Source organism: Cololabis saira, chromosome 21 (genome assembly GCF_033807715.1).
Source record: "Cololabis saira isolate AMF1-May2022 chromosome 21, fColSai1.1, whole genome shotgun sequence".
NCBI classification, from domain to species: Eukaryota; Metazoa; Chordata; class Actinopteri; order Beloniformes; family Belonidae; genus Cololabis; species Cololabis saira.
In genome coordinates this window covers 31,666,228-31,688,944 of record NC_084607.1, presented here as the reverse complement: position 1 = coordinate 31,688,944, position 22,717 = coordinate 31,666,228, and the positions used below count along the sequence as shown (strand labels likewise).

The window sequence follows — 22,717 nt, the reverse complement described above, 5'->3', positions numbered from 1 at the left end:
ACCCGTGTGTGTGTGTGTGTGTGTTTTTGTGTGTGTGTTCGTGAAGGAGGGAAAAGCTCAAGGTGCTCACTAGGGTTCCACATACCTGGTGTGTGAACAAAATAGGCAAGGTAGAGATCCAGCTCCTTGACCGTCACCCCGATGTGGTGCGGCTGGACGCACAGGCCGTGGTTGGAGCACTGGGGCGACTTGACCAGCCGCTCTCCGTCCGTGCTCTCCAGGGGGCTGCCCTTAAACAGGATGACCATCACAAGATCCAGCCTCCACACCTTGTCGGCCTGTCGGAGGCAGTCGATGCGGCGGATCTTGCCCTTCTGGTCCGGGTTGGACAGCACGCAGCAGGGGGGCTTCTTCCCCGTGATGGTGAGCACAAAGTCCTCGCGGAACTCCGGCCGGATGTCCTTGCGGAGCTTGGCAAGCAGGCGCGAGGCCCACTTCTGCTTGATCTCCGGCTTCTCCCCGAGCAGCTCGTCCTTCACCGCACGCTCCTCATCCTTGGTCATCCTCTTCTCGTGCTTCTTGAAGTACTTGCGCTTGCGGGCCTGCAGGTTGAACCAGGTGTAGGAAAAGGCACGGACATGGGGGAGGAGGGCCTCAATGAAGGGATGAAATTCATCCTGATGGAAAAGGAAAAGATGTGGTGTCAAAGCATGCAGTTAATTTGGACTGTTTTATTATAAATACGACTATAATGAAAACATACTAAAATGTCACAATACAGTGTTATTGTTGGCATTTCAAAATGATTGAAAATCAATCTATTTTAATTCATGGAATGAAGGAAAATAAAGAAAATGCTGAAATATTCTTATTCTTTTCATTCAGATTCAAATATGAAAAACATGCAAACATGCTGCAATAAAAGGAAAATTAATCTTAACTGTAAAATGCAAAGGTGCAAAACATATTTTCAGAAAAAAAAAGCAAACAAAACTATAAAATAAATAAGAAAACAAGAAGCATCTGAAAAACGAAGCCAAGCTGCGCTCCCGCATTTCTGCTGTAAAAAGACAAAGTTATTCTGCTGTACCATAATACCTTCACTACATATCTCTGGGCGACAAAACCCAGATCTCGCCAGAGCGTTCCTGTGCCAGGGTTGCCACACATCGGTCGCTCACCAACGCCAAGCTTTGCCGCCACTAGACCACTGTTGAAATGTGCTGCTAAAAGATCGGCCATACCATTTCCTATCTCTGCTACCATGCAAGGAGCTCCAACCAGACTCACATTTCCACAACAAACTGAAAGCAGACAGAAATCAACACAGAAAACCACACTGCTAGAGGAAGACAGACGGCCTGGTAGTTACCATTTTGCACTCTCATCATAAATTTGGCACAGCGTTTAAAGTGGGAAAAAAAAAAAAAAAAAAAATCTCCTGCACCAGTTTTTTTCTCTTTTTTTCAGTTTTTTTTTTTTTTCCCTCCCGGCACTCTCCAATGTAAAGCAAGTGCTGGTTTGGCAAGGAGTGGAGAATAGCAGATGAAAAAAAAAATTAACTTGGGGGGTGAGGGGGGGCGTAAAAAATAATTAGCAGAAAACGCTGCTCAGAAGAACGAGCGGGCCAAAGTTTAAAACCAAAAAAAAAAAAAACAGAAAAGCCCAAGATTTTAGGGGAAGAGATAATTCACTGCAGTCCGGCCATGACAAGCAGTTTCTTTAGGAAAAAGGATAAAAACTTGTAAAATATTGTCAATTGAGAAATTAATCAGTATTGCAGTATTGTTGAAAAACAACAACCTCAACAAACGTGATGACAGAATTCACTTAAAATGAAAATTCCTTTTCACTTTGCAAAAAAAATGTAAAAATTGAACCGTGGAAAAAAATCCTTGGCAAAATGTAATTGGTTGAGGTGTCTTCTGATCCATGGGCCCAGTGCAAGATGCACACGCGCGCACACAGGCACGCACGCACACACACACACACACACACACACAGATGGGGGGCCGGGGAGAGCAGAGCACAGAATAGGGAAAAAAATAGCCGAATCAATGTTGGACGAGCGCATACGACCGCTGGCAAAGCCGAGTGCTGCTTCTTTTTTCCCCCTTTTCTCTCCAACTCTCTCTCTTTCTCTTTCTGTTTGTCGTTGGCCGTCTCTCGTCCTCTCCGCGTTCTTTCCCTAACCATTGCTTGAGCCTTTGCCAGCACGAGTAGGGCCCACCTATTTGGCAACGAGATGCCTGTAGCCCAGCCAATGCGTTTGCTTCAAGAGCTGAAAGGGAGGGAAAAGAGAAAGAGGAGAGGTTTGGGAGGGGAGAGGGGGTGTACTAGCGGAGAGAGAGAGAGCGAGAGCATGGAGAGAGAGAGAGGGCGGGGGGGAGCAGGTGGGGCTGTAAGAGAGCGCACAGCCTTGTCCATCGCTGCACAATTTGCCAAATCGACAAGTTCCACCCTGACACGGAGGCAAAGTTCAGGGGAACAAGTCTTCTCCTGCATCAGTCATCCCAGTCCTCCTCCTGCCTCCGTCTTTACCACGGCCGCCATCGCTGCTTCGTCTCTCCCTCAACCCCCACCAGAACCCCCACCCTCCTCTCTTGTGCTCCTCTCTACCCCTCTCTCTGCTTGCATAATGCCACCTTGGCAGAGGTTGGCAAAGAGAGGACGCACAGCTTCAGAGTCCCTCCAGTCCCCTCCAGTGGCAGCTGCTCATGGGTTTACCATGGCAAACAAAGAGGGAGAAACAAACCCAGGCAGCCCCACGCCTCTCTCCGCACACACACCAGCGAATGACGGGGATGATTCAGAGGCACGAATGCTGAAATGGTGACTGAATTTAAAAGGGAACAGGGAGTGGGCAGCATCAGAATTCACCTCAGCTGTTTTGAAACGGCACCGTAAGCAGCAAATGAACGACTGTCACGGCTGTTCGTGTCCCCCCCCGCCGAATGTAAAAACGTGGTTCCTGCTTTCCTCTCTGAAGGGTTCGGGGTTGGGTTTGGGGTGGCAGCGGCGACTGCCATGTTGCCTCATTGTGGAGCACGTAATTCAGGGCTGCACCTGCTCTGCAGAGAGCAGGACTGAAGGCACAAGTGCTTCTGATCCGAACCTGCAGCACATGCAGGATTGTGACTCCAAATGCAAAAATCAACTCTAAGAGGGAGGCTCCTCCAGATCCTTGGCCACTAAACCCGCCACAACGTGAACAAAACACTTGATTGACCAACACTGACAGAGTCAGCAACTGCGAACACAAAGACTGTGTTTATACAAGTGAAAGGAATTGCTGATTAAAATCACAGCTAATTGTTTCAGCTATTTTTACAATGAAAAAGGCCAAACATCACTTGGATCCAACTGGATACGCGATACTAAAATGAACTTTTTTGAAACGGTTGTTTAAAAGAAAAAAGGCATATTTTGAGAAATATTTTCTCACATTTATTAGACTAAAAAATAAAAAATAAAATCAAAGTAACTGCTAACTGCAGCTCCAAATGAGTGTTTTACAGAAATGACTTGAGTTTTGCTTTAGGTGCCCTCAGGAAGATAAAAATATAATTAAATAATATTAGTATAATTTGATGATAAGTAAATCCACATAAAAAAAATTATAAAGATTAATCCAAACCTTTAATATCAAAAGAATTGGCAATGCAAACTAAAAGGTGTTCAAAAATGGCTCACACAAACAATAGCAGAATTGTGCCAGTGATGAACATCAGGGCTCAGAGCAGTGGAGGACGGTGCACTTCCACAAGCATCCCCAGTCTCTTTGTGCGACAATGCCAAAGTTTGATATGTGCAAAAACGCCACAAAGGAAGCTCGGTCATTCACAAATGCTGCTGTGTGTGCGTGCTCGTGCTCGGGCCTGTGTGAGTCTATATATCAGTGCGTCCCTGCACCTGCAGAAACTTACTGTATAGCAGCAAAAAAAATAAAAAAAATAATTGGCACTTGAATGTGATTTCCTGTGTCTCTGCTTCTCTAAATGAATTAAAGCTTTGTAGGTGACCCTGCCAAAATGCAAATAACCCACCATTCAAATGTCAGCAGAATTTACTACAAGGAGGTTTGAGTCATTATCTCAGCTATGCTATTTGCCTTCAACGGGCTGATAAAGTCACATTTTTATTCATATATGTATTTTCCCCAGCAAAAAATCGTAGTCTATTGTCACAAACTGCCAAATGTTGAAAAAGAGGAAAGCCCGTGATCTGAGCTCGTCCTGGATGCGCTGCTGCAGATTTGCTGCAGATTTTGCGCACCTTCTTCTGCGCCACATCAGACTGGGTTGTGTTTTTTACCTGGGTTATTGAACCAGCATAAAACCCCCACAGAAAGCAGTTTTCGGATAATCTCTTCACCTGGAAATTAAATTAAGGCCAAACTCGCTTGGCCTTTTTGCTCTTTTTGGGTTTATTATCAATTAGGGGCTGTTGGTGTTTGGTATTTTGCAGAGACGCTCCCCGTCAAACTAGAAGCGACAGGAGACTTTCCGTCTCATCACTTCGTCTGAAAAAAAAAACTGAATCCAATGAGCACGTAGTGCATTATGGATCACGATTAAAACCTGGAGAAAAAAACAGGCAAATAATCCCATCGCGAGTTTTAAAGTCATAGTTTCTTTTCCAACGAACGTGTTTCTCATCTGCTCCCCCCCCCCCCCCCCCCAAAAAAAAAAAAAAAATCACCCAGACCCTCGTTAATAAGAGCAAAAAAGCGAAGCCAAAACAATTAAAAATGCTCCGTTTTTTCCCCTCTTCTTTCTCTTTTCTCTCAGGGCACTTAAAATATGAATTAGAATTAGAAAAAGAGTTAAGACATCATTGATAGACTCTGCCAGGAATAACATAGGGGAAACGCACACACACACACTCTCTCTCTCTCACACACACACACACACACACACACACACACACACACACACACACACACACACACACACACACACACACACAGAGAAAACTGGCATTCCCGCGAGCGGCACATTTGTAGCCTACACTGTTTCTAAACCCGACATCGATTAATAAGAGAAAGGAGACCCTAAACACATGCAAATGTGCGTTTGAAATGTAGTCAGTCAAGCAAATGAAGTGGTATTAAGGCCCTGAATGATCCAGGATGCGGAGCTACATCTGAAAGTTAACCCATGTTTCACTGGTTTTTCTGTCTGTTCATTTAGGTGAGCTTTTTTGGAAAAAAGACAGGTGGCAAATGCACAGCATTTGCAGAATTGATATATTATATATAGGCCTAGACATTATGCAACCTAACGTATATTAAAATACAATCTGGTCTCTATCAAACTGAGATCACAGCCAAAGCGCCATGTGCGTCTGCAGCGCAAAGGCGTCGCTTTTATTTACAATACTGCACAAACGAACAGCTGAAGAAAAACAAAAGGCATCATTTAAAGTCCTTTTTGTTTTTGGATTTTGGATTTCTCCGCACGTTTGACCGAGACTGGAGGGAGATTGCTGCCAATTTCAGATTAACTCTTTCGGTGTGGGAATAAAAGGCTCTTTACTGTGGGGGGCTGAAAATAAAAAAAAATCCAATAGATTAATTAGTCCGTCTGTGCATTTTCAGTTACATTTGAAAAGGCAACGAAAAGCCCCAAAATTCGAATTATTAATGATTATTAATATCTTATTTCTGATATTGTTGTTCTACAATGAAGTTTATAAAACAATCCCATTATAAACTTTTAATTGTATACTATTTTAATTGCCCCCCTCAAAAAAAAAAGGATTGTGTGTATGTCAGGAGATCAGTTGTAAAAAAAAAAAATATGAATCTGAAAGGTGCTCTTTTGTATTTGTATATGGCTTCAACTGAAGGCAATGAAATGCACTGTTGCAAATGGCTAGAAAATAAATCAAAGAAGACAAATAAGTAGCATGGAGCCCTTTTTAAAGCTCTTAATCAAATGTAAAATGTAGATAACTGAAAGTAAGAGATCAGCTAGAACTGTCATTTCTAGTTCGAGTCAGACAACTTCCTGTGGCTGTCCAAGAAATAATTTGCACCAAAGTCCAAATCCTTTAGCCAAACAATCAAAACTCTGGCACAGAGAAATGCATTTTCAGTGATGATGAATCCCTCGCCTGAATGTCTTGTGCTCCAACTAATATTACAATGTTTCACAGATACTTTCAGCGCTCCTGAATGTTGCAAAAATAACCCCAATATTGCCTCACTCTCATTTCAAAGAGCAAAAAAACAATGAATCAAAATAAAGCTAAACTTTTTGCCTCGTCCTGACCCCCCGGCAGGCGTGTCCGCCCTGTGGCACATGACCCCGGTGTGGCTGCACTGCATCTCTTTAGGCCAATTAAACGACTGGTCTCCATAACCCGAGGCCCTCCCAGCTGCCGGGCCCTTCATTATCTCGGCTCTGGGCTGGTGTGACTTGCATGTGTGTCCTCTCCTGCCCAGCTGAGTGTCCCTGACCCCACACAGAGCCTTGACACCGGCTCCCCCTTACCTCCGCGCAAACCTGCTGACAGAAAGCCAAGGCATTTGGAGGAAGAAAAGAAGTTGGGAGAGGCTCCGAGCTGCAAGTATAGTAAAGCAGAGGCCGCTTTGAGAGAAAGCTCTGACAGGAAGATTCAGTGGAAAAGATTCCATCTGGATTCTTCTTGTTTAGGGTCTTTTATTAGTTTCATATGATTTCCCTACCCAGTTTAAGTTTGTATTAAAGTGTTGAACTGCATGAAACTCCAGTTTCATCCAAAACAAACCAAAACAAAGTATTTCCATTATGTGTTTAGCTTACTGTAATCAAGATAGACTTCCTGCTGCATGATCCTCCTTTATTATACCTTCTGTTAGCCATCAGAAACAGGTGAAGACGGGGGGGGGGGGGGGGGGAGCAGGAGCCCGGTGACACATCTTAAAAACCGTGGGATCCCATATATCACAATGCCACACACCCTCTCTTTTACTGCGTGGAGTAAGTGATGCGTGAAGATCCTCAGAGCTCAGCGCCATGCGTTGGTTGCACTTTTCTGAGTTTACAAACCAGCATGTTACTATGTGTGAAAAGTCTGCAAGCAATTTGTGGTTGCTGCATGCTAACGTGCCCGGAGTGGGCTGTTTGAGGTGGGGGGCAGCCCGAGGAAGAGGCACGCACGGCACATTCCAGTCCCACAAAGCTGCTCCGCCGCTCAGTTCTGTTGGAAACCCAGTCTGGGTGCTTTCGGACCTCTGGAACTCCTGTTTTGAGTCAAAGGCAGCACCCAGAACTCAAACGCACAGCCCGGGCCGAGCTCTTGGAGAAATGCACGTTTCCAAGCCCTGCAGCATTAAATTCACCTGAGGTTGGATTGAGGTCTGCGTACGGAAAAATAAAAGATTTAAATCAAAAAATGGTAGGAAAGGAAGAAAAAGAAACACCTGGGTGATCACTCTGAACGTAAGAGGATTTGAATCGGTTTGAAAAGGGCGCCAGTCTGCTCTGTATCAGTAATTCTCATCAGAGATGCTATAAAATAATATTTGTTCATGCTTGAGGAGGAATAGCACATGTAGAGACACGCAGAGACTCTTTGAAGATGACACTATTGATGAAGGAAATAAAGGAGCACGCTGAGATACATTCCACCTGAGATTAACCCAGCACCACGACCGTACACGACTGACTCGGACCTCCCTGCCAACGTCACCGGTCTGATAGAGCCACAACTTTTCTTTAGGCTTATATGTATGCAGTTATTTGTGCAAAACCCTCATCTCCCAACCACAGCTGGATTAAAGCAACCACCCTGTGCCTCACTAACAAATATGTGAACAGCACTGCAACATCCAAGGGTTTTCTCCCTGCACCGATGGACCGAGGACCGCTCGCTCACGCCGCTGCCGCTGCAGCACCAGACACCAGTAATCCACTGATCCAACAAGACATTTTGTCTTTTACGCATCTCCTGGATTTACACATAACAACTCATACCTGTGCATGAAAACAAAAAGAACAACGACATCGTCTAACTCCAACAGTTTCGCCAAGATACAAATTTCAAGCCTGCCAAAGTGGCTATTGCTGGAGACAAACTTGCACACCACAGCCAGCTTCTAGCAGCATTTTGGATGGTTGTAGGTGTTAATTTTCTATTCTGGTAAGAAGCAACTCTGTAATCGGTAAACACAGCGTGGCTGGCCCGCAACAAAGAAATGCATTTAGCAAATCCATTCTCTTTGATCGTGCATTTCTAGCCCGGTCTGATGGAAGAGGATCTTTTTTTGATGAGCCCATCAGAAGCATTTCACATGTGAAAAATATACTGTATGAGCATATATACGCTGTGTCGCATCGTATTTGATCCATACAGTCTGGTTGATATACATCACAGAGATTTATAAGCACCCGGATTTATCAATATGCTCAAAGCAGAGATGTTACACCACGTCTCCTGTCAGGAAAAAAAAAGATCCGTTTGCATTTCGACATAAAAAGGATCTTCAGGTTCATGTGTGAACTTGTCACTTTAGCAAAGCTGTAGGGCTTTACTCCTCTTTTCAAAGAGATGACCGCAAAACGCCAAAGTCAGCCTTTCGCAGAGTGTTGGAGGAAGAAATTGAGCTGAAACAGCACAACTGTGTTTTCTAAGTAAAGCAGCCTAGTATCTGTTGCCCGCTCGGAGCCAAACCTGACAGCAAACAGCAGTTTTGTTACACGTCAAGTGTTCCTACACGTTTACTTTGGGATTTTGTTGTCATGTTTGGAAAACTGCTCCTGCAAGGTCGGGCTTGGATGGTTTGTGAGTAATACAGCTGCGTCTCCACCCTCTCCTCTCCAGGTGCACGCCGTCCGTGCACCTGGTGGCTGCGTGACAGAGCTCAAGCGCTCCTCAAAGCCTTTATGGAGTCAGATTCTATCAAAATTTATGAGATCCTGCAGCAAAAATAGAACTTCCTGGCTCGAGCTTTAATCCTCCACCTTATTTTCAATTCTGATTGCAATTAAGCGTAATTCCTCCAAATACAGAGCTTTATACTTTCTACCCCACAAGAAGCCTTAAAACAATGACTTTACGTTTGACTTGTTATAGCACCTAAAATATTTTAAATCGGGCCAAATTATTATAGTATATGCATTCTCCTGAGACTGAGTCAGTTTTCTGTCAAAGGTTGAGACATTTGATCACCTTTCTAGTGTCAAATAACCCATTTATGTTTCTGTTGCTTCTTTGTAGATCTGCTGAGAACAAAAAGGAGCAAATGAATTATAACAAAATCGTGATAAACTTATTTGGATAACAAAACCAAATGCTTAATATAAAAAAAAAAACAATAGTTTTATCCAAATGTCAAAATAAACCGTCTGTACAAAAGCCCTTTCAATATTGTAACATGTTGGCAGCGGATCACTGTTGCATATAACACAGAGCTGTATAACCATTTTACTTTAGTATTCTGCTGTAATCATTCAAGCTGACCATTCTGAAGCATAAAGTATACTGTAGGTCTATGTGTATAAAAGCTGCATGAAAGCATATTAATCCTGGCTCCAAAAATGTGTTTGTATTGAAAACAGTCTGGAGTACTTGTACATATGATGGAAAATGTGCAAGTGTTTCACTGTTGTAATCTCCAACGTGCAGCCTACTACATCTGTCATAAATTATTCTTATCTAAGTTTAAAAAAATAACACAGAATATGAATTCTGTAAATGTATATATAAATATATATATATATATATATATATATATATATATATATATATATATATATATATATATATATATATATATGTGTGTGTGTGTGTGTGTGTGTGTGTGTGTGTGTGTGTGTGTGTGTGTGTGTGTGTGTGCACGCTCTTAAAACGAGCAAAAAGGAACTGCATTTGAATAGAGTGGCGTTTTAAAAGAGGAGTTTCCTAGTTTAGAAAAAGCTTTTTGAAAATTGTACTTGAGGAAATTAAATATTAGCTTTGGGTATAAATCGAAGAACGGCTACATCCTAAAAGTGTTAAAAATGTCATAATTACTTTTAGACAAAATGTAATTGAAAAAAAAAGTGTACCTGTTTTTTTAAGGCTTAATTCAAGTTCAAGGTCAATTCGGTCATCTTCAACTTGCTTTGGCATCAAATATATGCCAGTCAATTCTTTCACATTAAAGAATTGTTTCCCTTCAAACTGATTTTTATACTTGATCAAATGTTTTTGACTCGAGCTCCCAAATGATCTTCAGGATCAGTTGTCAGCTCGTCTCAGAGTATCTGTATATATTTGACTATATTCTGTGTATCGTCAAATAAATTGATAAATAATTAATGCAAGCTAAAAATTGGAATCATAAATTCAATACTGATGATCTAAAATTTTAATATTTCGTAAATTAACTCAAAAGAAGATACTTGACATACATTTTTTTTAATTCAGTTCATTTGTATTTTCAAAAGTGTTTTTTTTACTTGTTTTCAATCGTCATATTGGTTGATTTCAGTCCGACTGACTGCAGGTCTGTGTTGTTTTCTTTGAATAATGTTGGGCCTTCCTACATTTCTAATATCATTTTTATACTAAGCCTTTTTTAATATGATTCCATGATAAACACACTTCCTGCAGCTTTAGGAAATCATATTAACTCGTGTGATAAAAGTCCAAAACCTTCTTTGAGTATGTGACACTGTGAAAAATCTCTTCACTCAGGAAGAGTTTGTTACTGTTGTTAGTTAGCCGCCACACAACCCTGACGAGGGTTTTTGAGGTTTATGGTCATGATGAGTTTGCCGGCATCACACTCTTAGCAGCCATAATGACCACAGCCGGCTAGTGATGTGGAGAAAGCTAAGACTATGCACATTACTTATGGACTAAAGGACAAAAATAACATGTCCACATGAATAATTGTCCTATTCAGTCTCTGCTACAATCACATTGTTGGAACCACAGCCGGCATGGAGGGGAGCAGCAGCGTGGTGGCTCCGAGAGGCACAATGTAAGGCACACACACGACAGACAGACGCTGGCTGCCTGTCAACACTCGTCCTCCAGCCTGTACTTATCTATAAAAAGGCACGATAATGTGGCATCATGTTAAATCAACAATTTCCTTAACCTTATTGGGAAGCTCGTGGTCGCGGGGAGACTCAGAGATCTGACGAAACAGACAGGTCAGAGACTTTCCCAAATTGGGGGGATGTGTTGATTGCATTGGGCCTCAATCCTGAGACATATGTGCGGAGACAATCACAAGCACAGGCCAAGACCGAAAAAGTGCCTCCTGAATGAGGGGGTCCGGGGAAGTAAAGCTCACTACTAAAGCAGCGCTGAACACATTGCAATCAGACAAATAAAGGGACAATCCAGCACACAATCAAACTAGAGATTTAGCCTGCTCTCCTGCCAACAGCTAAGGACCTCCTCTTTCTGAACAAGGGATGCACTATTGACTACCCCCCCAACACCCCCCACCCACCAACCGACTCCACCACCTCCCCCCAGTCTTCCTTTTCTGCCAGTCTGAAAGGCGTGATGCCAACCTTTTCCACTATTGGGCATCCCGCCCTGCCCTTTATGCAAATGCTACGCCGCCATCACCAACTCACATTCCCCGGTGTTTCACCCTCCACGTCTGTGCACCTTATGGCTGTACATATATATATATATATCTATATATAGATATATATATAGATATATATTCAACTTCATATTTATTTGAAGTCGGCAAAGTAACTGAGCCTAAGCCCAGTAACTAATTACACCCCGATGGTCTGACGTCCTGCATGTATGGATCCTCAATGACATGACAAGCTCACTGCACATCCTGTAGGGCTGTACTTACTCTTGTGCCCTCAGCGGGCAAAAAACAACAAGCAACCAGGCGAAAATTTGGCAGAGGTGTGGGTGTTATGTGTCTGTATGAGCCCTGATAAAGACGGACATCTCCTGGCTAAAAGAACAGAAGAAACACAAAGAACAAGCACGGGGGCAGGAAGAAGAAGCAAGATCGAAAGAAAGAAAGGACGAATATTTCTCGAAGCTGTTGCTCGCTCTAATGCATTACATTCATAAAAAGGCCTACGGAAAGATGCTGCATGTTCACTTTAACAACCAGAAGTCGGTGGGAATAGAGTAAATTTGTGCAGACAAAAGTGTTCAAACTAACAGAATTCAAACTGAAGATGCACAAAAGATGACGCACAAAGCGTTTTGAGGGGTCTGTTCAGGTTGGGGACTGAATGAAGTGAAGGGTTAATGCAAGTGATGGATTCGAGCTTATAGAAGAAACAAAGGGTTAATGATTTGAGTGAAGAGAAAGCCACTATCAGTCCCTGACAGGGCGGTCTCATGTTCTGGCACAGTAACTGACTAAACAGCAGGGTCTATAACAATAGTTGCAAGTAAAGGATATGACAAAACCGGGGAAAAAAAAACTAATAAACCTTAATAAAAAAAGAAGAAAAACCACCAAAGCGGTTATGAAAAGAAAGCATTGGGACCGTGGCTAACAACGCCGGCTGCAGGCTAAAGGACAAGCCCTGCTAATGCAGTTAAGGCAGAACTTCCTCTTCTGCCGTAAGGTGTGAGTGTCACAGGGTCCACACAAGTTGGAGGGTTTTCTCGCCTGCACATAATCGGAAAGGGGTTAAGACTTACAACAGATACTCTATGAAATACACACCAAGTACACAGAGGGTTTGCTGTTCCAAGCGTGGCTAACAAGCGGCCGAAACCGAATCCATATAAAACGCAAAATGCTAATCACATTTTAGTTTGATGCTCTTCTTTGTGAATAGCTCTCTCCTGCAAGAGAAATTTTGATCTGCAGGAGTGATAAACTGAGTTTTTCTTCCGCCACATAAGCAAACAAAGATGTCTAAGGCCAAACAATCCGAACCCCAACGCCGCAACAATCCGCAAACATAAACTTTGATTTCTTACTTCCCAAGCCCTCCAACACAATGGTTGCCCTCATCTTCCTGAGAGAGGACAGACAAATAAACAAAACCAAACAGGTTGGTTGTGGGAAAATTAACATTTTAGCACCCTTTTCCTCTTTTTGGTGAATGCCATGACACACACACACACAAACACATACATCCCTTTTCCCCCTGCTCCTAAGTGGACTTCCTTGTCAGAAGTGGCAGTAATAAACTTTTCAGGAGCGACCCGGTGCCAGCGATGGCAGCGGTAGTGAAAGAGGAGCCGTAGACGCAGGGAAAAGAGAAGCAGAACATAAGCACAGATGTGGAGAGAGAAAACATCACACCGATGCTCAAAGTTACTTCCAATAAACTCTGAATGCACCGCAGACATAAGGCCGTTTGTTTATATGTTTGGATTTTTCCCCTCCTTGAACTATGTGATACATGCATGTTGTCATATAGCTGTAAACAGATACACGCACTTTAAGAAGCGGTGGCTAATGCTCATATATATAATGAATGGCTGTAAAACAACACTTGCAATTGCTTATTAAACACTCAGAGTGCCGCTAGCTAGCTAGCTGACGTTACACTGTTTGAGAAAGCATTTATATAAATGTTCTGTTCATGGCTGACGTAAGCTGCAAGAAAAACACATATCAAGAGACATATCAGGGCACAGAAGAGCCAAACCCGAGCGTAGTGAAGAGTACTGAGCGAGTGTGCGTGTGCCGGCGTGTATGTGTGTGTGTGTCTGCATGTCTGTACATGCAGAGTGGACGGAGAGAGAGAGAGAAATGAATGAGGCCTTTTCTTACAGCAGGGCCCAGATCAGAGCTCCTAACTATGGGATTTGGTGCTGTTGCCTTTCTCCCCCTGGAGGGAGTAATTAGGTTAGGGAGGACAACTGCCGCATTGTTTTAACAGAGGAGGGATTGTGCAGGCCAAAGTCCCACCAGCAACATGCTTCCCTCACAACTAAAATGCCAAACGGATTCTGCAACGCTGCACACACACATGCACAGACACAACTTTTTGGGGGTTCTCCTCTGTTAGGATTCTCGCAGGGACAGAAATATGTCTTTTAATGCAGCAGAGGCCTCGGTGCAGCGTATGAAATGTCAAATATAGTCCAGCCGTCTCAAATGTCCTTCTGTTGTTGCAGTTGTGGGATTCTGGCTCTTTTTGGGACTCCGTTTTTTTTTAATTTTTTTTTATTTTTTTGTGAGTGACTGCGTATACGTCTCCTGTATCCAGAGTTTGGCAAAACGCACCGCCTGTAACTAATATAATAAGGTTATGATGCATTTGCATTCCTTCCAGCCCTCTAGGAAATATAATATGCCTATATCGTCTGTTTTAATCACAGTCTGCTTCCAAGGAGGGACAAAGCAGAACGCAAACAGCCACAGCTTTAAAGAGACTTTTTCTCAAATATACGTCAAGTTTGTTTAAATACATCCACTGCTGACTGAACGAGAGCAAATCAAATAAATCATGCCGGTAGAAAAAAACGATGAAGACATGGAATGCTCCCCAGTCTACTGTATATACAATATGCAGACTTGAGCCTCGCTCACTCCTGCCCGCTTCCCTCTCGTCTTTCCAGACGCTTTTCCTTTTGTGCAGCCTTTTCTTTCCATAATCTCTCGGAAGTGAAAGAGGTAAATTACTCTGCTGTTGTCTCACTCCTCTTCACCAGTCTGGAGACTTTCAGTTCTTTCAACTATAAAAAGAAATGTAAAAAAAAAAGAGAAAGAAAGTGCCACACCATGCTCCTCTGCCTAGCCGCCCACACAATCCCTCTTCACTTTCATCGTAAATCTCCAAAGCCTGGCTGCGATATACAGTCCATTTGTGGTCCCCATATGAGCCCTTACTCCGGCTACAAAACGCTCGCATTCAGGTGTGCAAGTGGAGGGGGAAAAATAGACGTGTGTGAAAGGAAATGTAAGTCTACGGAAAGGTCCAGGAGGCCTGCAAGTCTTTTCTCTGCTGCAGCCTGCCACAGGTGGAAGAGGTGATTGCTCTTCTTTTTTTTTTTTTTGCAGATGATTACTATAATGAGGCCAATTTTATTCCTCAAACTGTTGCTAAAGAGACTGACAGCAGCTTGACACATGAGACAGCCACCTGCATTCGGGTCCACCCCCCCCCCACCCCCCACGTCTCACCACAAAAACGGAAAGAAAGCCGGCATATCACAAACCAGCCTTACAATATGTTAATAACGAGAAAGAAATGAGCTGAATCCTCCACGTGAAGGAAATTCTCCAAAGCGTTTGAAGAGAAGATATTGTCTCACTTCATGAGCTCATAGATTAAAGATAAATCTAGCCACCTGTGTTTTCTATACAAGCAGTGACAAGAAATTTTCATCCTGCACTGAATTTTCCAGTCAAACATGCAACTTTTTCACAGCGATCCCGAAGCAGTTCCTCTGAGTCTAAACAGAGCAGAAAGTTTATATCTGAATTCCCTCACGGAGGCCTATGCTACAGCTGCGGTCCGGATAGTAGTCACTAGCTGGCCAGGCCAAAAGGAGAAGCCACAGAGTTGTGTTTGTGTCTAACCCTGAGCCCTGTTTGGCCTCAGCCTTGCGCTGCTCAAATCCACTCAACTCTGATCCCTGTGCTTTTTTTCTTTTGACATGGGGTATTTGACTCCTCTGTACTCGGCTCCGTTGGTGAAGGACGTCTCAAGCAAAGCCCCGGGCCTGCAGTACCATCCACCAGGCACAAGGTACGCGCAGCACAGAGCGTGCACTCATACCAAACACATACACAGACACTTCCACACAAACACAGTCATTTAATAGCACACACAAACTCCCGCCCTCCAGCGCTGCTTACTCACAGCTGCCAGGCCTCCGAAGAGTTCAGCTAAGGTAAAGATATGTTATATTATGCAACCAAGTATAGATTTTCCAGCCCTGGTCCGGTGCCAACTTCCTGCTCCAAAGAGCAAGCTCGAGCACTTTGCTCCCTGGGGTGACATATTCCTCGCCGGACAGGGTGGTCAGGGGAGATATAAGGACAGAAACAGACGGGAGAGGGAGGAGGAATGAAGGAAGGAGGGGAGGAAGGAAGGAAGGAAGGAAGAAAGAAAGAAAGAAAGAAAGAAAGAAAGAAAGAAAGAAAGAAAGAAAGAAAGAAAGAAAGAAAGAAAGAAAGAAAGAAAGAAAGAAAGAAAGAAAGAAAGAAAGAAAGAAAGAAAAGGAAAGAAAGAAAGACCTGTAGCTTGAGCTTCCAAGGATACTGTTTTCTACAAGTCATTGTCTAAAAGTCCTTCCCCTTTCTATCCTCCCCAGCTCTCGAAATCAGGTCACAACTGTTTTTATTACTGTTTGACTTGCGGGTTCATGAGCCTCCAAGCGTCAACGTTCCTCCACCCACCCCCAAGACAGGAAAAGATTTTTCCTCCAACATTAACCCAATAAATGCCTATTAGGCCCAATCGCTAGCGTTCGAGCCGTGTTTATGGTGCGAGAGAAAGAAAAGTATCCCTTAAATATTGATGCTATGTTTAAGTCAGGGGTGTAATCACTCCTGGGCTCATAATCGGAGCCGTTAAATAGCTGAAGTAAACGACACTCCTGCGTGGTCCCTGGGTCAACATATCCAGGACTGAGGTAATGCAATGCGGTGATGAATAAAAATTCTCAGGAAATGAGCCAATCAATGCCTCTTTAGACATCCCCTCCTTAAAATAAAGCCAAGGAAATAGCAAAGAAAGAAATGAATGTGATGAATATAATTGACAGGCAGCCTTGCAAAATGTCATCCCCACCAGCACCGATTCTATTTAACACTAGCATGAAGAAATGTTGGATGGATGGATGGATGGATGGATGGATGGATGGATGGATGGATGGATGGATGGATGGATGGATGGATGGATGGATGGATGGATGGATGGATGGATTAGCAGCTGAGTGTTTGGTTTGCTGGCTTCTTGTGACAGTGATTTCCAGCCTGGTACTTGCGCCTCGGGCCACACTTGCAATTGCCAAGAGGCACGTGGAACGAATGCAAAGTAGCTTAACCAGCTTCAAAAAATGAGACATTTGATTAAAATCTGCATATGGAGTCGACACCTGAACACTAAGACATTATTGAGAGTGCCAACTCAAATCGTTATTTGGTTCTTTTATTTTGTTAACTTTTTTCATTTATCTATTTTTCATTTGGCAACTTACAGACTGGATGCAGATATATATATTTTTGAAAAGTATAGACAGCAAAAAAAAAAGAAAGAAAAACAGCATTAAAACCAATTTTTGCTAATTGGATCCAAACTACACTTGCAAGTCATTTGGCAAGTTCATCTGTATAGCACATTACATGTACAAAACAATTTAAAGTGGTTTATAAAAAAAACTTTAAAAGTGCTTTAAAAGAGTAAAAGAGTCTAAAAGCAGAATCAAAATTCTGCTTTTAAAAGCGAGTCCACTTGTCCACTCAGATGGGTTTCAGCCTAAATCAATCCAATCCCATTTCAAAGTTTCCAAAGCGTCACTTCCAACTGCATAGCTATGCACAGGCACTGTAATGTTTTCTCATACGCTTGTAATGCCCTCCAAAGATTATTGAGTATAATTTGTGCCCAAATTGACGTTTGCATGTAACTAAAACTGCACACCAATTTTTCAATTTTTTTTCAATTTTTTTCAGATTTTTACACTCCATATTTTAATTGTAGCGAGTACGTTCAGTTGTCACCACAGGATTGTCCTTGAATGGTATTTCCTTTCAAACCACCGACTCAAATTGGCAGCTAAAAAAAACAGAATTTATGCATATAAATATATATATAAGTAATAATAAGTAAAACTATGGACTACAACGAAGGCTAATAGAAAAGTGGTTGGAACATGTTCAGACATAAGAATTCAAATGAGGCAAATATTTTTTGAACAATATCTATTATGAATCTATTCATGACCATGCTCATTTGGCAGGACTGTTGGGGTACAACGGGCCAAAAAAAGAAAGAAGTACACACACACGCACACACACACACGCACACACACACACACACACACACACACACACACACACACACACACACACACACACACACACACACACACACACAGATTCCTGCTCCAGTAATAATGAGTGTGTTTTCATCTTCTGAAAGAATGCACACCTGTGCCTCGTGTGATTAAATATGTGCAGGTGTGTTATGCATGAACCGCCACAAACCATAGCTTGTATACATAGTTCAGCAGAGATCAAACACACTTTACTGCCAGTGTGGAGACAAATTGTTTCAGAATGAGCAGAGCAAACGTGGCTGCAGCTCCCGTCTTCACAAAATGATAATAAGCATGTGTGTGGCACATCTGTATTAATGCCTTCATCTGCCTTTTATTCATGTTCACGGTCAAGTCTGGTATATGTGAGGGGCTGGCTGCAGTCAAACACACAGAGGGTGAGCTGAGCGGCACTCCGATTTCATCCGGATTCATCTGGAAGGTTTGTAATGAGGGGTCTACTGTATATATTTAGCCGGTGCAGTGAGATGTAGGTCAGACAGACAGGCAGGACAGGCCAAACAACGTGCACAGATTGCTCACACTGAAGTGACCTTGAGTGGGCCGTCAATGATCCGTGACAACAACTCTCCATCTATTCCTGGTGACCTGTGGCCGACTCAGACACCGACTTTGCGTGCTCTTTGTTTTGCTGGGTCATAAGTTTGAGCCTCCAGGCCCCCGAAAACAAAGCTGAAAACGTTAATATCGTACTCCGCTTGCATCTTTTACCAGAAATGTTGCTTATTTCTTAAAAACAGAGAGCAGCAAATGAGTTACTGTCAACATTCACTCCATTTGTTGAAATTGGCAGTTGTTCAAATTGACTCAATGAAAGAACAAAACAATCTCAGAAACCTTTCTCAGTCGATCCATTGTGGGTCTAAATATGAGCCAACGCTTAATAAACATTGTGAAATGTATGTTTTAAATTTTACCGCCAGCAGAAAGACTTTATCATTTGAAGTCCTTTAAATCAGCGACAATTTTGGCTACTGGAATCATTAAAGCAGCTTTAAAATGAATAACTGATGTTCATGTTGATTTGCAATCATAAATTGATTCATAACACAATTATAACTATTGATAACATCACTTCTAGACAGTAAATCTTCCGCTGATTCCTTCCTCCCATTTTGTTGAAAGTCCCATCTTCATACACGAGGCTTTGAGGCTTGAGCGGAGCTCCAACCTCCATGTATGAACACAGCTCCCAGTGGTCTGGTTTATGTTATTCACTTTTATTCTAAGCTTGTTACATATAAGCTGTGACATCACAGCCGATCCACGAGCCAGTTGGCTTCGGTTGCAAACTTGGTTTGAATGTTTATGCGTCTTCAAAAAATTCCCAGAAGGAGTTTTTTGTTGCTGCAACGGTCATCGGTTTGAAATTATGTGCCAGCTGTGACAGATTTGATGACACTCTTGTCAACACCGTCTCACTCCAGAATGTGTCATAGTTGTGTTGGTCCACCGCACAAAATTGTTTCACGATAAAGGCTTGACATTTCCTAAAAGATACTTTTCTTCCTGGGCTCCTACAGGCGGGTGCCACACCAAACATGTTTTTGACACGTGGAAATGTGGACTGGCAGGCCACTTTTTACTGTCAGGGTCAACCTGAAGTGGAGAAAGTTTAAATATCTAAGCTGCATAAATTGAAGCTGGCGTACCCTCCTTATACACAAACTTTTTATCTTCCATGCACAAATACCTCATGACAACACTAGAGACATTGCCATATATATACATATATATGATATATGACCCACATTTAAAGAAAAAAACATCACCCTTTCTTCACACACTAAACTCCATCTCCTCCATGACTAGTCTTATTCTCTCATATCATATTGCACACTATGTTTTTTGTGCTTCCTCTGTATTTTCTAGCTCAATTATGTAATTTAGCAACCATGTGTGTATGTTCAGTAGCCATGGCAACAGCAAAACATATCAGCAGCCGCAGAATTGCACCGGGGTCGCAGGCACTGCCGGGGTTGTGCCAAAGACTAATCCGTGCCAGGGGTGGCATGACTGAAGGAAGAGCAGACAACATGGCACACACATGTGAAAATCACACAGAGACAGGCGCACCACCATATCCCTCTCCCTTCTCTCCTCTCACTCCTCGCCTTCCTTTTAAAACACAAGCGCACACACTGGATATCCTCCCATTCTTCTTGGCTGGAGCCTCCCATGGCAATGGCAATAAGGAATCCATTCTCTACGGATGCTGGGACAGCTGTGCTGATACTGAATGAGACGCAGTCGGCTCTGCCTCTCTCTGCATACAGCGTCAGATAAAAACTGCATGTTACTTCATTCAAATCCGTAATGCCTGCTGCGAAGATCAACACAGCTCGTCTCCACAACCAAACAGAGCGATGAATTTCTTTGCAAAAAAGGAGAAAAAAGAAATGCTATAAATTTGCTCCCGCTGACACATGGTAGCCTCCAGTCACCAGCTAACAACAAACACAGAGAATTTATGACTGACACAGACATTAATTTCCGAAACCTTCATAAGCATTTTAGTGGCGTGCTTAGATGGACGGCATGTGCTAAAAATGACAAACATTCCACAAAATACTAACTGTTTGAAGCCTCGACAACAACCACAACAACAACAAAAGCTCAAATTTGAAGTTGTGTGTTTAAGAAAGACAACGTCTCTGTTTTGGCCCTCGGCTCATGGCACCAATGGAAGGGGAGAGAATGTTACCTTCAATCAAATCATTAAGAGTGAATGGTGTGTTTAGCATGGCCTGTCTTTTAGAGAGTGGTATTTTGAGCTGTACTGGCCCGTTAGTGGTGTTACTGTCATCGGGGGTGTCTGGCATTACGATGCCTTAGTCTACTGCGAAGAAAGGATAAGATCTGGACCACAACTAAGCACCATGGCCTATCCAGAACGCTGCAATTCATGCACATAGTTCAGCTTCAAGAAAGCATTGTGATGAGGCCAGCACGTCAATCTGAAAGGCTGCGAGTTAATTCCTTTGTCTTGAGGCCAAACACAGAGTGCTTTACTGGCTGCCCCGTCACCTTTCCTCACAAATACTACATTTAACTACTTCTTGGTGTTGGGTAAATGGCATGAGAACTGTATACATATAATAATGCCAATTAGACTTGGCTGCTACTGCACTAGAACCCATAACCATTTGATCTGAGTAATGGGAGGTCAATCGCAAAACTGACTTTAGCGGTGGCTTGTAATGCAAATATACTGCGAGCAATGACCACTGACTGGTGACAGCACACAAAGGCTTGTGGCCAAACGCTCTCAAATGCTGTTCCCTTGTATCAAGACGTGCACATACATACATACATACACATACATACACATACATACATACATACATACATACATACATACATACATACATACATACATACATACATACATACATACATACATACATACATACATACATACATACATACATACATACATACATACATACATACATACATACATACATACATACATACATACATACATACATACATACATACATACATACATACATACATATATACATACATACATACATACATACATACATACACACACACACACACATACAGTACGTCCTCCTTACTGCTCCAATTTTGACGTTTTATGTTTATTCAAACTGCAGCTCCTCCAGATTTTAATCCACTGAACAGCTGCTCTAACTCAGGACATGGGAAGGCCAGGAGAAACAGAACTGCAGTGTGTTTGTGTGTGAGTGTATGGGAGAGATATGTAGCCCATACAGTTAACCTTCAAAAGCCAGATACTGATTAGGCTCCATTGATTTAACCAGATTTTCACAAAAATAAAAAAAAAATTAAAAAAAACAATCTGGCTCTTGCCTTCCCATTCTAAATACTGTCATGATCCTTTTTTTTTCTTTTTTTTTTTACAAAACATCATCGTGATAATGGCAGCTAACTAAAAAAAATAGAAGACCGCGACAACATGGATAAGAAAAAAAACTGATTGAGAAAAAAAGAAGGACGAAAAATAAGGGTTAAGACTGGGAGCTGTGACCAGTAAATGTGAAGAAAATTCAAAGAAGAGACTTGTTCCAACGTTCAGGCATGAAATAAGGAATTGCTATAAGCAGCTTGAAAGTATTGGAAAACGATTTTCCCTATAATTAGCCTACATCAAAAACAATTGAGAGGAAAAGTGCAGCGCAGATGTAGTTTGGAGCAGTTCGAATTATTTCAATCTACAAAATACGTTTTAAGTAGCATTTCTTATTTTTAAATAAGACACATTACAAATGAAGGAGTATTTGTAATATGTGTGTGTCTTTTTCCAGAGTGTAGTGTGGCTCTGAAACAGCGTCGGAGCGCAGCCAGAGTTTGGTCCGTCTGCGCTGCTGGACGACAGCTTTGCTTTCTAAAAAATCTGCCTCCTGCCCACAATAAACTGTTTTATAACACATAACGGCCAAAATAGCCCCTACAACGTTTCATTAATTCCGTCCAGTAACCATTTCCCTCTGTACACGGTCACGGTCCAAATTCCAGCTGTAGGGCAGCGTGCGCGGCCCTGCAGGTGTAGACTAGAACAACATTTTCTCAAGATGACAAAAAGATGGAAAAAAGTAAAAAGCACATACACCTAATGCTGAATAAATAGGGACTAAATAGGACTTACCACTAAGGCATTGTTTAGAAGGTGAGTAGGGTAATACTTTAGTGTTGAGAGGGTGTTAAGAGGCGAGGAGAGCAGGGGTCAGCGTCCAGGCGGCACAGGGGGGCAGAGGGAAGGAATAAGTTAAAACGTCGCACCAGTGAAAACAATCTCAGATGTTCAAAAAATGATGATCTAACACATTAATAAATGCAATGA

At 42.5% G+C, this 22,717-nt stretch overlaps 1 protein-coding gene across 13 annotated transcripts in view; it reads right to left on the bottom strand.

The window, feature by feature from the left end:
• nfixb (nuclear factor I/Xb) overlaps positions 1-22,717 on the bottom strand; it is a 145,109-nt gene that overhangs the window by 104,773 nt on the left and 17,619 nt on the right. For 8 of the 13 annotated variants that reach the window (XM_061712102.1, XM_061712108.1, XM_061712098.1 and 5 more), the window contains exons 3-4: positions 22,523-22,558; positions 86-617 (exon numbers count right to left, since the gene is read on the bottom strand). In XM_061712102.1, the coding sequence (XP_061568086.1) occupies positions 86-617; positions 22,523-22,558 (568 nt within the window). Of the gene's footprint in view, positions 1-85; positions 618-1,312; positions 2,029-22,522; positions 22,559-22,717 lie in introns of those variants that run through there. The other 5 variants (XM_061712099.1, XM_061712101.1, XM_061712110.1 and 2 more) reach the window with 2 other exon arrangements.